At 42.3% G+C, this 15,432-nt stretch overlaps 1 protein-coding gene across 1 annotated transcript in view; it reads left to right on the plus strand.

Moving 5' to 3' along the window:
• LOC124545930 (fasciclin-3) overlaps positions 1–3,822 on the plus strand; it is a 241,508-nt gene extending 237,686 nt beyond the window's left edge. Inside the window, exon 12 of the mRNA XM_047124890.1 lies at positions 1,069–3,822. Coding sequence (XP_046980846.1) covers positions 1,069–1,266 — 198 coding nt within the window. The 3' untranslated portion in view covers positions 1,267–3,822. The remainder of the gene's footprint in view (positions 1–1,068) is intronic.
• Positions 3,823–15,432: the final 11,610 nt, after the last annotated feature.

Raw genomic sequence — 15,432 nt, forward strand, 5'->3', positions numbered from 1 at the left:
TGCTTGGATACAAAGTGGTACACTTCCCAGTCCTCTTGATATTCAAAAAATGGCAGAAAGCTGGGACTGCCAGGAATGATTGTAGGCATGCAGGATCTGTCTGCTTCTGTACAAGCTCATACTGCTGACTGAGCTGTTGTTTCAAGAACTAGAAAAACTGCTTATCCATCTTGTGACCTGAGGGCAGTAAGTCCTGTTCCAGGACAGGATTCCAGACAACCTTCATCATCACTATTGTAAATCTGCCTCTTCAACAACACAGGTTTTACTAAAAACCAATAAAGAACAAATAAATTACAGAATATAACAGATCCTTACTCTTCTTGAACTTCTGGGAAGTTTGGAGGGTAGGAGATGAGGTACTGGCAAAGTGTACCGTTGTGAGGACAGGTCGTGAGTCAAGTTTGCGTAGCTCAGTCAGTAGATCACTTGCCCACGAAAGGCAAAGGTCCTGAGTTGGTGCCTCTATCCAGCACACAATTTTAATCTGCCAGGAAGTTTCATATCAGTGCACATTACACTGCAGAGTGAAAAATTCATTCTTGAAGTTTTATTACAAAATTTAAATTTTGCAAGAAGTGGTAGACGTAGCATGACCATAGAAAATACCTACACAGTCAAGAGTAAATTTACATATGAAATGAAAAACACTTTTACTGAATAATATTACAGCTGTAAGCACATCTTCCTTTACGAAATATGTTATGAAATATTTGTATGACAATGTGGTTACGTAAGGACAAAAACTTTTCTTTTCCGCTAATGGCCCTCAGAAATTGGACCCTGGAGTTTAGACTGCTCTTAGGTCCCTAGTTCAACTCTATATGACAGCAACAAACCAGGTATTCATCTCTCGCTGACCAAGGGCTGCACTGAGCTTCCTGTGACCTTGTCCAACACTCCAAATTTTTGTATTTGTCTTTTTCAACATCTGCACTTGGGAAATAAAACTCTGATATTAACTCTGCATTTCCATAAGGAGCTAGATTGTGGTATCTTGGTGCTTCCTGGGATAATATCCTGAATTCTATGAATAAATAGTTTAAGTGACTGTTATTACTGTTACAGATGGAACCAGAAATGCAACCAGCAGCTGAGCCTCTCCAACAGAAAACAAGTCGTGGTGACATAGTTTATGCAGAACTTGATCTGAAAGATGTAGCGGGAAAACCACGACCACAGGTTCGACCAGAGGAGGACAGGACAGAATATGCAGAAATTGTGTACACAGCGAAGTCAAAAGAACCTGATCTACAAGAGAAATAAGAAGAAACTCTTAAATGTAACATAATGTAATTTTTGTTTTCTGGAAATGAACAGTCTTGTGTTGAAATAACTGTGCATATGATTGCATTGCTAATTCAGAACACATGCACTAATGTTTTGCAGCACTGAGTTGTGTTGACACTCACTGAAAAAAAAAACATCAGATTGTGAAATTAATAACTACATATATAATTACATGACATTATTGATATTAATAGGGAATAAGTAATTTTTCCTACATCAGTGTCTCATATTAAGTGACAAAGCAGCTTAGTGTCTGTATATGACAATAACCTTCAGCTTTATTCTCTCTCTCTCTCTCTCTCTCTCTCTCTCCAAATTATTGGGAGTAATGTCTCCTGGCACTGTAACATGAACTCAGAGCTCCACAATGTCAGCGCCTTATCTTTTCTTTTCTGGGCATGTTTGTTTCAAACTTTGTGAGTGTCATTCTCTGGTTTGTCATCTCCCTATACCTTCCCAACAGGCTCTCCCTTCCTTTCTCCCTTTATTTAATTTTTCAGAATTGGAATAATCTCAAGATTCAGTGTACATGTAACAACTGTGGCCATATCAATCATTTCCGCCCTGTAAAGAAAACTTTTGTTCATCTTCAGTAACAGCGACACTACGAAGTTCTACCATACTGCATTTTAATTCATTGATTTCTTAATTAACTGTTCATACAGTATATTATTGATACTACTTTCATAACTGTCTTATATTTGGTTACACTGGTTAGCTGCCCAATAAGGCATTATTTGCGAATGCAGGCTTCCTCAATCAACTGCATTGACAAATTCTTGTCAGGAAATCAGCAGAGTAGTATTTTTCTTTCAGAGTGATCTTTCTTACTTGATGTCTTCTGGCAAAATTTGCTTCTTGAAACACTGCTAAATTGAAAATATTTCTCGGCTGATTTCCCCAAGAAAAACTATCAAGATATTATTTGTTCTTCATTATACATATTTTAGCTGTAGTTGTATGAACATGTGACATGATTGATTCATTAGCTTTTAGTGTAATAATATATGTAAATAATAGTGTAAGTTGATGAGTGCACAAACTTAGACGTGCTGTTCATAGAGTTAAAAGCACTGGATAGTGATAGTAATAGTTCCAGCTATGATTGTACATGTTTCATAAAGGATGAAAATGATGAAAGAAAAATGTGGAGCTCACATGCAATAAGATGGAATGTCAAGTCTGAGATTCAAATAGGATCATTATACCTATAGCCATTCAAGTAGGTGTTTGATCATACCAGTGCTGCCAGTTCAAAAGAGTAATTTGTCACCACATTTTTCAGTGTCATTTATTGCAAAACAGTATAAATGTAAGTGATAGATGTACCATGACCACAGAAAATACTTACAATGTCCAGAATAAATTTACTTATGAAATTAAAAACACTTTTACTGCATAATATTGCAGCTGTAAGCACATCATCCTTTATGAAATATTTGTATGACAATGTGGATATGTACGGTCAAAAACTTAAAGATCTCAGAACACAGCTTTTCCCTATCTTTCACAAACTTTTACTGTGCACAACCTAGGTTTTGGGTTCCATGCCTGCTTTCAAGTGTTATACTTTTGCAAAGGTGATATTATTGAACACTAGTCTGGAATCATCCACAAGCAGTGAGTGAGATAACTAGATTTGATGATTTAGTAGCTGCACGGGATTATCTGTATGTTGTTTTTGCATAGTATATCTTCTTAATGCCCTGAATGTGTTTGAACATCTATAACATATTTCCAAACAACCAAACTACTTGAAGGTGAAGTTAGTTTTCTGGGATTTCCAGCATCTATAATGTTTCTTCTACTTGAGACTGAGCTACATGTTTTTCCTACAAAGAATGAGCTACACTTCTTGCACATGATCTTGTAATTTCACTTTTATTCACCAAGGACTGCGTGCTTATAGCTGAACAAATGTTTACCTTTTGTGTCAATAACATCATTGATAACCGAATAATTTTTAGGTATCAAGTTGGTGCCAATTCTGACAATTTTCTCACATATTGCCTCATGCACTTTTTCTTGGTTATCATTTGAAAAAGTATTATTGTTATTACTAAAATGTTTGTCTTCCACAGAGTAGTCTACTTTTGAGGGCCAGTGGGTACTTATTTCTTGGAGCTGTTGTACCAATAGTTTGTAGTCCATAGTCAAAATCAACTGCAAACAAAGTGCCGAAAGCAAGTGGTCTAACGTATAATAAGCATGTTTGTAGAGAACTGGATGAATTAATGCAGCTGAAATAAAGAAACTCATTGATGCACCCTTTTTGGGTATTTTTGGCTGATGGATTATGGTATGGATATCTTCGGTAAAATGAACAAAGTTGATGGCAGTGCCTTGTATTTCCATATTGAACTATGTATGTTGCTTACTCATCAAACAGTGAACATCCAGGATAGAATAATGACAGTATTGTGAAAAGTATAGATTGCTACTCACCACATAGTGGAAATGTTGGAGTCGTAGACAGGCACAGCAAAAAGACTGCTAAACACATAAGCTTTCAGCCAGAAGACCATCTATGAAATAGACCCCCCCCCCCCCCCCCCCCCCACACACACACACACAGATATTCACAGGTCAAACACACATGACCACTGTCTGTGGCTTGACACTTAGAGACAGTGCTCTGCATTTGCGTAAATGTGTGTCTTTTTGTTGTGCCTGTCTGCTACCCTTTTCATAATATTGCTTATTCATTATCTTTATGGAGATATGATGTTACCTTTTAATTCATTTCCACAAAGACAACACATCATTTACATACCTATATGAGTGCTGTGTTCACTTACTCACTGCTTCTGGATAACGCCAAACTTATTAAATGAAATTCTAGTCCATTCTCCACATATTGTGTTTACTTAGTAAATATCACTTCAAGGTTATAAACTTTGTAGTAACACTCACCAACATAAAAAACTGCCTTACTAGTTGTGGGAGCTCCCCATTCTGTATGTTCTGTAGAAAATAATGCACTATTTTCAAAAATGTGAAGTGATGCCCCTCTCCGTTCATCTTTTATTCTAAGTTACATATTGCAACATTAATTTTCTGAGATAGTCTATAATTCAAACATATTTATAATTGTTGCTTGTTTCTTTTAGAGGTTGTTGACTCTGCTTGTTAACACAACAGTATGCATGAATAACAACTTTGCAACAGAGTAACACTAACATTACAGGTCCAAAACATAGCATAGGTAAAATAAACGTTTGTGAAACCTAGGTGAAAATGTGTTTCCTTGTGTAATAATTACAACATTCCAAGTCAATTAAAACATAATATATCTTGTTAACATGGATCATAACACTTGTGGGCATCCCATCCATGTTGCAGTGTCACTGAAACTGCTAATTTTTGAGAAATCAAAAATAAATAACATCTGAAATTTGGCCCATCCAGGAATCAGCTAGTAAGATTCAATTATTTGTTTCCATATTTAGTGCTGCTAAAAGTAATAAAAATGCCTTAGTTCATTTTTAAGCTGAAAAATAGCATATTATGAACAGTAGCTGTAAGAAGCACAATTCATGAATTAATAAAAATGCCTTGGTTCAGTTTTAAGCTGAAAAAGAGCATATTATGAACAGTAGTTTTACGAAACACAGTTCATGCATTCCAGATGAGTACAGTCAGTTACAAAATTGAAAAATCAGTGAATGGAAGAGCTGTATTTTAATGGTCGACACTATCCTTCACATACAGCTTTCAATAATGATGCACTTGTATAATTCTTCTGTATCCTTATAAGCATGCTATGACAATAAAATTATTAATTATTGTTTACTCTTTAAACATTCATTTATAACTGTTTAATATCACAATGAAATGCCATGCATGAAATGAAGCCAGCAAAATTGATCTTGTTCATTAAGCTACATGGGAAGTGTAAAAGGTGCAAAAAAGTATTGGAAGAGGTAATCTGAAAACATTTACCCATTTCATAAAGGAAACTATGTAAACATGACAGTAACTAATCGTTACAAACATAAGACGGTGAATTCTAACACCCTTTGAGTAACTGCAATTATTAAAACAACATTCATAAAAATTAATTATTTGGGAATAAAGGAGACATCTCACCAAATGGCAGAAACGCTGCGTGCGCGCGCGCGCACACACACACACACACACACACACACACACACACACACACACAGAGTTGGGTGAGGAGGGGGCTGGGAGGTAGGTTTAGGCAAGGAAGGTTACGGGAGCAAAGGATGTGCTGTACGATTAGCTCCCATCTGCGCAGCTCAGAAAAGCTGGTGGTGGTGGTGGTGGTGGTGGTGGTGGTGGTGGTGGTGAGGATCTAGATGGCAGGGGTTGTGACACAGCCATTGAAATCGTGCATGTTGTGCCACTGGGTGGTCCACCTTTTTTGGCAACAGCTTGGCAGTGGCCATTCATTCTAGCTGACAGTTGGCTAGTTGTCATACCAATGTAAAACACTGTGCAGTGGTTGCAGCAGATCTGGTATACAACATGGCTGCTTTCACAGGTGGCCCAGCCTCTGAGGGGGTTTGCAGCAGATCTGGTATACAACATGGCTGCTTTGACAGGTGGCCCAGCCTCTTATGGGGTAGGGTAAGCCTGTGACAGGAGTGGAGTAGGTGGTGCTAGTTGGATTGTTTGGGCAGGTCTTATATCTGGGTCTTCCACAGGTGTATTATCTCTGTGGCAGGGGTTTGAGGTGGGAGTGGCATAGTGATGGACTAGGATATTATGGAGGTTGGGTGGATGGCAGAACACCACACTGGGTGGGGTTGGAAGTGTCTTGGGTAGGATGATCCTCATTTCAGGGCATAGTGATAGGTAATCAAAGCCCTGACGAAGATCGTGGTTCAGTTGTTCCAGTCCAGGGTGGTATTAGGTGACAAGGGAAATGCTTCTTTGTGGTTGTCTCTTGGGTTGGCTGTGAGGATTAGGTTTGTGTGAGGATATGGCACAAGAGATCTGTCTGCAAATTAGGTCTTGAGGGTGTTGTCTGCATGCAAAGGCCTTTGTGAGGCTTTCAGCATACTGACAAGGGAGTTCTCATCACTGAAGGTGCAGCTACCACAAGTGTCAAGGCTGTATGGAAGCGATTTTTTTGGTGTGAAGGTGGTTGCAGCTGTCGAAGTTTAGTCACTGTTGGTGATTTGTGGGTTAGATGTGGACCGAGGTGTGAATGGAGCCATCTGATAGGAGGAGATCGACATCTAGGAAGGTGGTACAATGGGTGGAGGAGGACCAGGTGAAGTGGATGGGAGAGAAGATGTTGAGGTTGGGTGGAATGAGGATAAGGTGTCCTGGATTTGATCCATATTATAAAGATGTCGTCAATAAACCTGAACCAGACTAGGGGTTTGGAATTTTGGGAATCTAGGAATGCTTCCTCTGAGTGGTCCACAAACAGGTTGGCATAGGTGGCTGCCATGAAGGTGCCCATGGCTGTGCCATGAATTTTTTTGTATACATTCTCTTCAAAGGTGAAGTAGTTACGGGTTAGGATGTAGTTGGTTAGATGTACGAGGAATGAAGTGGTGGGTATGCGATCTGCGGAGCATTGGGAGAGATAGTGTTCAGTCATGGCAAGGCCATGGGGATGAGAGATGTTAATGTGTAGGTAGGTTGCATCAGCAGTGACAAGTAGGGATACGGGGCGTAAGGGTGTGGGGATAGTGGAGAGCCAGTGCAGGAAGTGGTTAGTATCTTTAATATGGGAGGCTAGGTATTGGATAGTTGGTTGGAGATGTTGATCAACAAGGGCCAAGATTTGTTTGCTGAGGCCATTGTAACCAGCCACAATGGAGCGCCCAGGACTGTTAGGTTTGTGGATTTTTGGGAACACGTAGAAGGTGGGTGTGTTGGATGTTGTTGGGGTGAGTAGGGAGATGGATTTAGGGGAGAAGTTCTGGGAAGGACTTAAAGATTTCAGCAGGGATTGGAGGTTATGTTGGACTTTTGGGATGGGATCACTTTGGCAGACCTTGTAGGTGGAGGTGTCGGACAACTGGTGGAGGCCTTCTGTCAGGTAGTCACTTTGGTTCATCACAACAATGGTGGAACCTTTGTGTTCCGGGAGGATGATCAGATCAGGATCCATTTTTAGGTTATGTAGAGCATCCTTTCTTCTGTTGAAAGGTTGTTCTTAGGAAGGGACCTGGCGAGGGATGCTGAAGTAAAGTTGGAAGGTGACCTGAGGATGGTTAAGTGGTAGTGTGGGAGGGTCTGAGTTGGGTGGTGGTATGAATTGGGACAGGACAGGTTTGATGTTGGGATTGGATTGGCTTTGGTTTGAGGAGTTGGTGGCAAAGAAATGTTTCCAATGTAGGGAGCAGGAGAAAGAAATTAGGTCTCTCACAAATCAAATATGTTTAAACCTGGGGTTTCACTGAATGTGAGACCTTTACATAGGACTGAAGCTTTTGTGTGGGTTTAGTATTTTGGCAGAGAGGTTAACAACAGTGTTGTGGGATTGTTTCGGCTCTGGACTTCATGGAGTGTTGGTCGGGGGGTTTTGGAGGATGTGGTATCTTGAAAAGATTAGTTAGGCAGGGTCTGGGTGCTTTGAGGGGTTCACAACGAGGAACACTGTGAGTGGAAAGGGGTTGGATAGGGGTGCCCCAAGGTGGGAGTAGGATGTCAGCAGCTTGTGGAGGTGGTGTTTGGAACATTCTAGGTGTTGGAGTGTTAGGTTCAGTTTGGGTGACGAGGTGTAGGAAATGGGGATTTAACTGTAACAGTATTTTGTGCAGGGAGTGGATGTGGTTCAGGGATGCCTGTGCTGAGGAGATGTGTTTTTGTAAAACCAGGTTTGTGAGGGAATGGGACTGCTGGAATCTGAAAAGATGAATGTCATTATGGAAGGAGGGGTTAGGCCATGGGGGGGGGGGGGGGGGTCTCCATGGCTTAGACAGCATTTAAGGAACAGAATATGGGACAGGGTTTTGGCTATGGATACGAAGACTTTTCTGAACTGGTGCAGATAAGTAGAGTAGGGGTCCATTGTGGAAGGGGAAGAGGAGGAGAGGTATAGTGCTGGGAAGAGAAGTTTGCATTGGAAATGACAAGTAAAAGTGTTTGGTGGTTGTAGGAGAAGATGAATAATATGGACAGGTGTAAGGAATGAAATGATTTGTGTCTGGGGCAGGGAGTAGTATTTTAACTGGGATATATCTGATCATGTGTGATACATTGTAAGGAGTGCGAAATAAATTCGATCGTGCAATTTATCATCATGTGTAAGAGATAAAAAGGAAAAAGGACAGGCAGATTGGGAGTGATATGTGAGGGAAGGAGGATTTTGAGCTGCTGGAAGTAAGTTATCGCTAGTCACATGCACATGGAGATGTATGCACGGCAGTTGTAATGGAAACGTTTGACACTAAAGGGTGTAACAAAAGCCACAAGCGACCACCTGTGTCACAGACATTATGGAGTGTCCTAAAAGCAAGAAGGAGGGAACGTAAGAGAAAGAAACAGACAGACAATGAGGGGAGCTAAATAAAGGAGACGGTAACAGAGGATGAACGACATGGGGTTTGGATGCAAAGGTCTCACTAGGTGGTATAGTGATGTACAGAAAGCTATGGTTGAAAATTACAAATTATTTAGGAATAAGGGAGAAAGCTCACCAAAAGGTAGAAGTGCTGCATCGACAATAGCTACACAAACCAAAGGTACAGAGATTTGATAGCTTTCTTTTTCAAGCTTATAGGGAAAATATGCACACAAACGCACTTACACACACACACACACACACACACACACACACACACACACACACACACACACACACACACACACACATTCACATGCAGATGCCTGCCTCCCTACACTGTGCTCAGTCAACTGCCAGCTCTTTCCTGGCCCAAGGTGAGGTACTGGGGTGAGGTATGGGTGTGGGGTGGCATGGGGTGAGGAATGGAGAGAGATGGGAGGCAGGGAAGGGTTTAGGAGGAAGCAGCTTGAGGGAGAGTGGGGAGCCAAACACCACCTCCACAGGCTATCCAACCTGCTGACATCCCACTCCCACCTTGGGGACCACTACCCAACCCACATCCTACCAACAATGTTCCTCCTCATCAACACCTCATTGCACCCAGACACTGCCTAGCTGATTTTTTCAACCTACCACATCCTCCAAAAAAACCCTAACAACACTCCACGAAATCCAGAGCCAAAACAATGCCAGAAATTGTTGTTAACCTCTCCACCAAAATATTCAGCCCCACAGAAGTTTCAGTCCTATGAAAAAGCCTCAAATTCAGCCCTACTCTCAGGTTTAACTATGTTGGACATGTGATAGACCTACTCTCCTTCTCGTGCTCTCTACAGTGGAAACACTTCTTTGCCACCAACCCCCTACAACATCTAATCGTGCCTGTCCCAATTCATACCACCATCCAACTGTGGCCTACCCACACACCCACCTAACCCTCCTCAGGTCACCTTTCAACCTGGCCTCAGCATCCTTCCTCAGGTCCCTTCCTAAGAACAACCACCTGTCAGCAGAGAAACGATTGCCCAACATAACCTAAAAATGGATCCCGACCAGCTCATCCTCCTGGCAGATAAAGGTTCCACCACTGCTGTGTTGAACTGGAGTGACTACCTGCCAGAGGGCCTCCGCCAGTTGCCCAACACCTCCACCTACAATCTCTGCCAAAGTGATCTGATCCCAAAAGTCCAACATAACCTCCAGTCCCTGCTGGAATCCTTAGGTCATTCCCAGAACCTCTCCCCTGAATCCATCTCCCTACTCACCCCAACAACACCCTGCACACTCACCTTCCACCTGCTCCCCAAAATCCACAAACCTAACAGTCCAGGGTGCTGGTTACAGTGCCCCCACCAAAAGAATTGTCGAAAACTTAGCCTCCTACCTTAAAGATACCAACCATTCCTGCACCAGTTCTTCACCATCCCCACACCCTTACCCCCCAGTATCCGTACTCGTCACTGCTGATGCAACAACGTCCTCATACCCACGGCCTAGCCACAATTGAACACTACCTCTCCCAAAGCCCTGCAAATTCCAAGCCCACCACTTCATTCCTCATACACCTAACCAACTACATCCTAACCCATAACTACTTCACCTTTGAAAAGAATGTATACAAAAAATTCATGAAACAGCCAGCGGCACCCTCGCGCACCCACCTATGCCAACCTCTTTGTGGACCACATAGAGGAAGCATTCCTAGATTCCCAAACCACTGGTCTGGTTGAGGTTTATTGATAGCATCTTTATAATATGAACTCAAGGCCAGGACACCTTATCCTCATTCCGCCCCAACCTCAACATCTTTTCTCCCATCCACTTCACCTGGGTCTCCTCCACCCATTGTACCACCTTCCTAGATGTCGATCTCCTCCTATCAGATGGCTCCATTCACACCCCGGTCCACATCAAATCCACCAATCACCAACAACACCTGCACTTTGACAGCTGCAAACTCTTCCACAACAAAAAATCACTCCTGTGCATCCTGGCCACCCGTGGTAAATGCAGTGATGAGAACTCCCTTGCCCAGTATGCTGAAGACAGGCAATACCCTCCAGACCTAATTCACAAATGGATCTCCCACACACCTGATCCTCTCAGCTATTCCAAGAACCAACTACAAAGAAACACCCCCCTTGTCACCCAATACCATTCTGGACTGGAATAACTGAACCATGTCCTTCGTCAGGACTTTGAGTACCCTTCATCACGCCCTGAACTAAGGGGCATCCTATGCAAGGTATTTTCAACCCCTCCCAGAGAGGTGTTCCGCCACTCATCCCACCTCTATAACATCCTAGTCCATCCCTATGCCACTCCCACCCCCCAATCCCCTGCCATAGGGATCAGACCTCTGTGGAGGAACCAGATACAAGACCTGCCCTAACCACCCACCCAGCACCACCAACTCCAGTCCTGTCACAAGCTTATTCTATCCCCTCAGAGGCCAGGCAACCTAAGAAAGCAGCCATGCTGTATGCCAGATCTGTTGCAACCACTGCTCAGCATGTTACATTGGTATGACAACCAACCATCTGTCAACTAGAATGAAAGCCCACTGCCAAACTGTTGCCAAAACAAGGTGTACCACCCAGTGGCACAACATGCAACAGAGCACAACATTCAAGATTTCAATTGCTGTTTCACAGCCTGTGTCATCTGGACCCTCCCCACCATCACCAGATTTTCTGAGCTGTTCAGATGGGAGCTATTCTTACAGCATATCCTTTGCTCCCATAACCTTCCTGGCCTAAACCTAAGGTACCGTCCAGCTCCCTCCCCCACTCTCATTCAATTGTGTGTGTGTGTGTGCGCGCGCGCTGTTACCTCATGAAATTGCATGCCCAGCTGTCTGCCACCTGCTCCCTCTACCTGCACCCATAGCTAGCTCACGAATGGCTCCCCACTCTCCCACGAGCTGCTAGATGCTTCCCCCCCCCCCCCTCCCCACACACACACCTTCCTTGTGCGTCTCACCACACCTTCTTACTCCACCCCAGCCCACACCACCACCACCTCACCCCAGGACACTCACCTTCGGCCAGGAAAGACAGAGCTTAATGAAGGGAGAGAGGCGTGTAAATGTGAGTGAGTGTGTGGTGTGTGTTTGTGTGTGTGTTTTTCCTACAAACTTGAAAAAGAAAGTGCATTCCGAAAGCTAGCAAAGCTATGTAGGGTTTTTTTTTTTTTTACCTGTCAAAAACGCAGTGCTTCTGCCTTTCAGTGAAACATCTCCTTTATTCCTAAATAATTCATAATTCTCAGTTGGAATTTTCTATTGATTATTATTCATCAAAATAAAAATTCTGCAAAGCCAAGTTACACGTGAGGTAGTCCTGGTTTATTTTCAAGAGATATATGACTTGTGGTATAAAATAACAGGACTGATTCCATCACATATAAGTAAACACCAAAGATATGCAACAATAGCTGTGACGCATGAAGCCTTCTCAGTCCAATGCAGCATCTCTGGTGTCTGTAGACAAGTTAGTGAGGCCGTGGCCTTCATTTGAGTAAGAGCTATAATTTTGTCTTGCCAGAAAAATGAAAAATAATAGAGAAACAAACTGTGAAGTTTCACATGAAACTTGGGAAACTGTTATTGAAAGTGTATTGCAAAGACAGTCGTGAACAAAACGCGCGAGATACCTCGCCTTTTCGTTATGCAGATCCCCACAGCTTTAAAGTCTGCTACACAGCATAACAGGCAAGGCGACGAAGTGCTTCCAACATACTACGCACAGGCATGAAACTGAAAAACTATCCAAATTTTGTCAGACTGTTTTCAATCATATGTAAGACTATATTGATGCTGATTAGTGTGTTAAACACAACACGTAAATATAAGATATAAATGAAAGAAGAAACGCTAATCACTATGAACTGTACTGATAAAAATAAATTTCAGCTTATCGAGATAACATTACTGTTTTAGTAAGACAAAATACCCCAGATCGTTACGAATTAGCAAAATATTATGCACATTCGGCCGCGAAGCGGTCTGTGTCAACGTTCGACCAGTCATACTGGATTTAAGCTTATCGAGATAACACTACTGTTTTAGTAAGACAAAATACCCTACCGTGAAAGTGTGCAAATTTAGTAATTCATAGCGAAATTCAGTTAAAAATAATTCAGTGCACACTCAAGTCAATTCAATTGTTGACAGAAGCGGAAAAAGTAGGCAGTAACAAGTATGAAATTCCACGAAAGTTTCATACTGACATCCACAGGGCGCCGGTGCATAATGAAGGTAGCATTAAAACGTATTGGGGGCGCTAGAATTTCTTAAAATTGCTTTGCTGATAGTGTATCTGCCTCCATGGAGGTTAGAGCCGAAAACTAACCAGATCTCCCTTGCAGTAGCAAACACCTTTCACTACGCTAGCAGACAACCAAGGCAAACAGCCCTCTATTATTATCCCAGACATTAATAAGCCAGCAATTTCGCAATGAAAATGGCAAAATGAGCTGCTGTTCCTTTTGCATAGAGCCTTCTGGACTCAAAAAACGTGAATTTTCTACCTTTGCCACCGCTTGTGTGACAATCATTCGGGATGTTTATCGAAATACTGTTATTAGCGAGTAAATTTAGTACGATAATTCTTCACCAACCCAGGAAATAAACGGCGACATAGCTGCCAAACGAATTCTACAATGTTTCGAATACTCCATTATACTCGACACAGCCAGAAAACGTTCATTAGCCGAAGTCTTTCTTACACTAGCTAGCAATGGGAATGCTCGCACTTCTAAAACGCGGTGGCATTAATACTGGGATCTAAATTGCCACGTGTATAGGCAAATGGATTTTATTTGCATTCCTGTAAACGTGATCTGGATCGAAATCGTAGCTACGATTAATATGCTGATATATCGATTGCAACTAGAATATTTCGAATATGCGGTCCTCATCTTCAGCAACTGTAGTAGCTATTTTCGTTGTTAGGATTTCGTCACCAAAATCGGTAAAAATGGAACCCTACTAGTCTCACTTTCTTGACCGTCTATCTATCTACCCAACCCTTAAAACCCGTTTACCTTGAGTAAGCGAAAATGTATCGCACTTCCTGCGGTATACGGTCCTTTGGTGGTGCAAAAAAGTAAGCTTCTATGTCAATGCAGTCTAAAGATACGGCCGCTTATGTAAAGAAAATATACGCGGAAGGTCAAAAAATGGCTCTAAGAACTACGCGACCAAACTGCGTAGGTCATCAGGCTCCTAGACCTAGAACTACTTAAACCTACCTAACCTAACACACATCCATGCCCGGGGAAGGATTCGAACTGAGGCGCAAGCAGCCGCGCGGTCCGCGATATGACGCCGTTGAACGCACGGCTAACCCTCGCCGGCAAGCTGTTAATAACATTTGGTGTTGCTAAAAAGTTATTCACATCTGGTAAATGAATTCTGTGCAGTTCATTTAAGACAGAATAACTAAAATATATTTCATGTTACGGGAGAGGGAGGACGCCTAATTCATTTCCCCTTGTCTTTATTGGTGATGTTAGATTCGCAATCTGAGCATACCGAGCGAGATGGCGCAGTGGTTAGCACACTGGACTCGCATTCGGAAGGACGACGGTTCAATCCCGTCTCCAGCCATCCTGATTTAGGTTTTCCGTGATTTCCCTAAATCGCTTCAGGCAAATGCCGGGATGGTTCCCTTTGAAAGGGCACGGCCGATTTCCTTCGCAATCCTTCCCTAACCCGAGCATGAGCTCCGTCTCTAATGACCTCGTTGTCGACGGGACGTTACACACTAACCACCACCACCGCAATCTGAGCATACGTACTATCCATAACCACACTTTAGCGCCAAATCATAGCCACAGATATGCGAATACAACACATTGGCTTATACTTGAGGTATTTCGTTTCCCACGAAGTGTTGGCAGACGATGCTGTGGCATCTTCGAAGTGCGAGCTTGCGATCCCAGCACTTCAGCTGATGCGAACATTTTCTTCCTGCTGCTAGTCTAACGGACAATGGCTACACCGCAGAATACGTTTGACAACTATGACACCCTCGATTTACGTTCTTGAGTAGTTCATAATTATGTTAGTAAATCCACTCGATATTTTTATGTCCTTTAAGTTACATTTGCTAAATGATTCGTTCTGAAGACGTAGGAAATGTATGTTATTTGGTCCAGGAAGCACGTTCCAACAGAAATTGCTGGTTACATTGACATTTATGTAGCGAGTTAGTCGTCTTATCCATCACATGGACAACGAGGATGCTCTGTTTTGCTACAGTTGTTTCATAGCTTAGTGGTATTGTGTGTTGGTGGCGTTTCCAGTTTACATACTGCGCACGTAACACAAAAACGTTGGATGCCTACAGTGATCAGTCTACTTGAAAAACGCTTGTTGTCATCTTGATTATGTAACTTACTCTTCGACTTCCAATTTGACAATTTGTGGAAAAATGTTTTACCTTGGTAGTCCTAGTTTCAGACATTGTCTGACTGAGAAAACGTAGGCATGAAGGAGTAAGTGAAAGCAATTATTCGCTATTATAGCACACTTTTGAATCTACTGGATATTTGAATTCTCTATATTGATTGTGAGAGTTTTGTTATTCCTCTTGTTATTTACTGTCGCAGTGTCATCCGTGACAATAAAATTAAAGGCAATGGGATTA

Source organism: Schistocerca americana, chromosome 8, assembly GCF_021461395.2.
Source record: "Schistocerca americana isolate TAMUIC-IGC-003095 chromosome 8, iqSchAmer2.1, whole genome shotgun sequence".
NCBI classification, from domain to species: domain Eukaryota; kingdom Metazoa; phylum Arthropoda; class Insecta; order Orthoptera; family Acrididae; genus Schistocerca; species Schistocerca americana.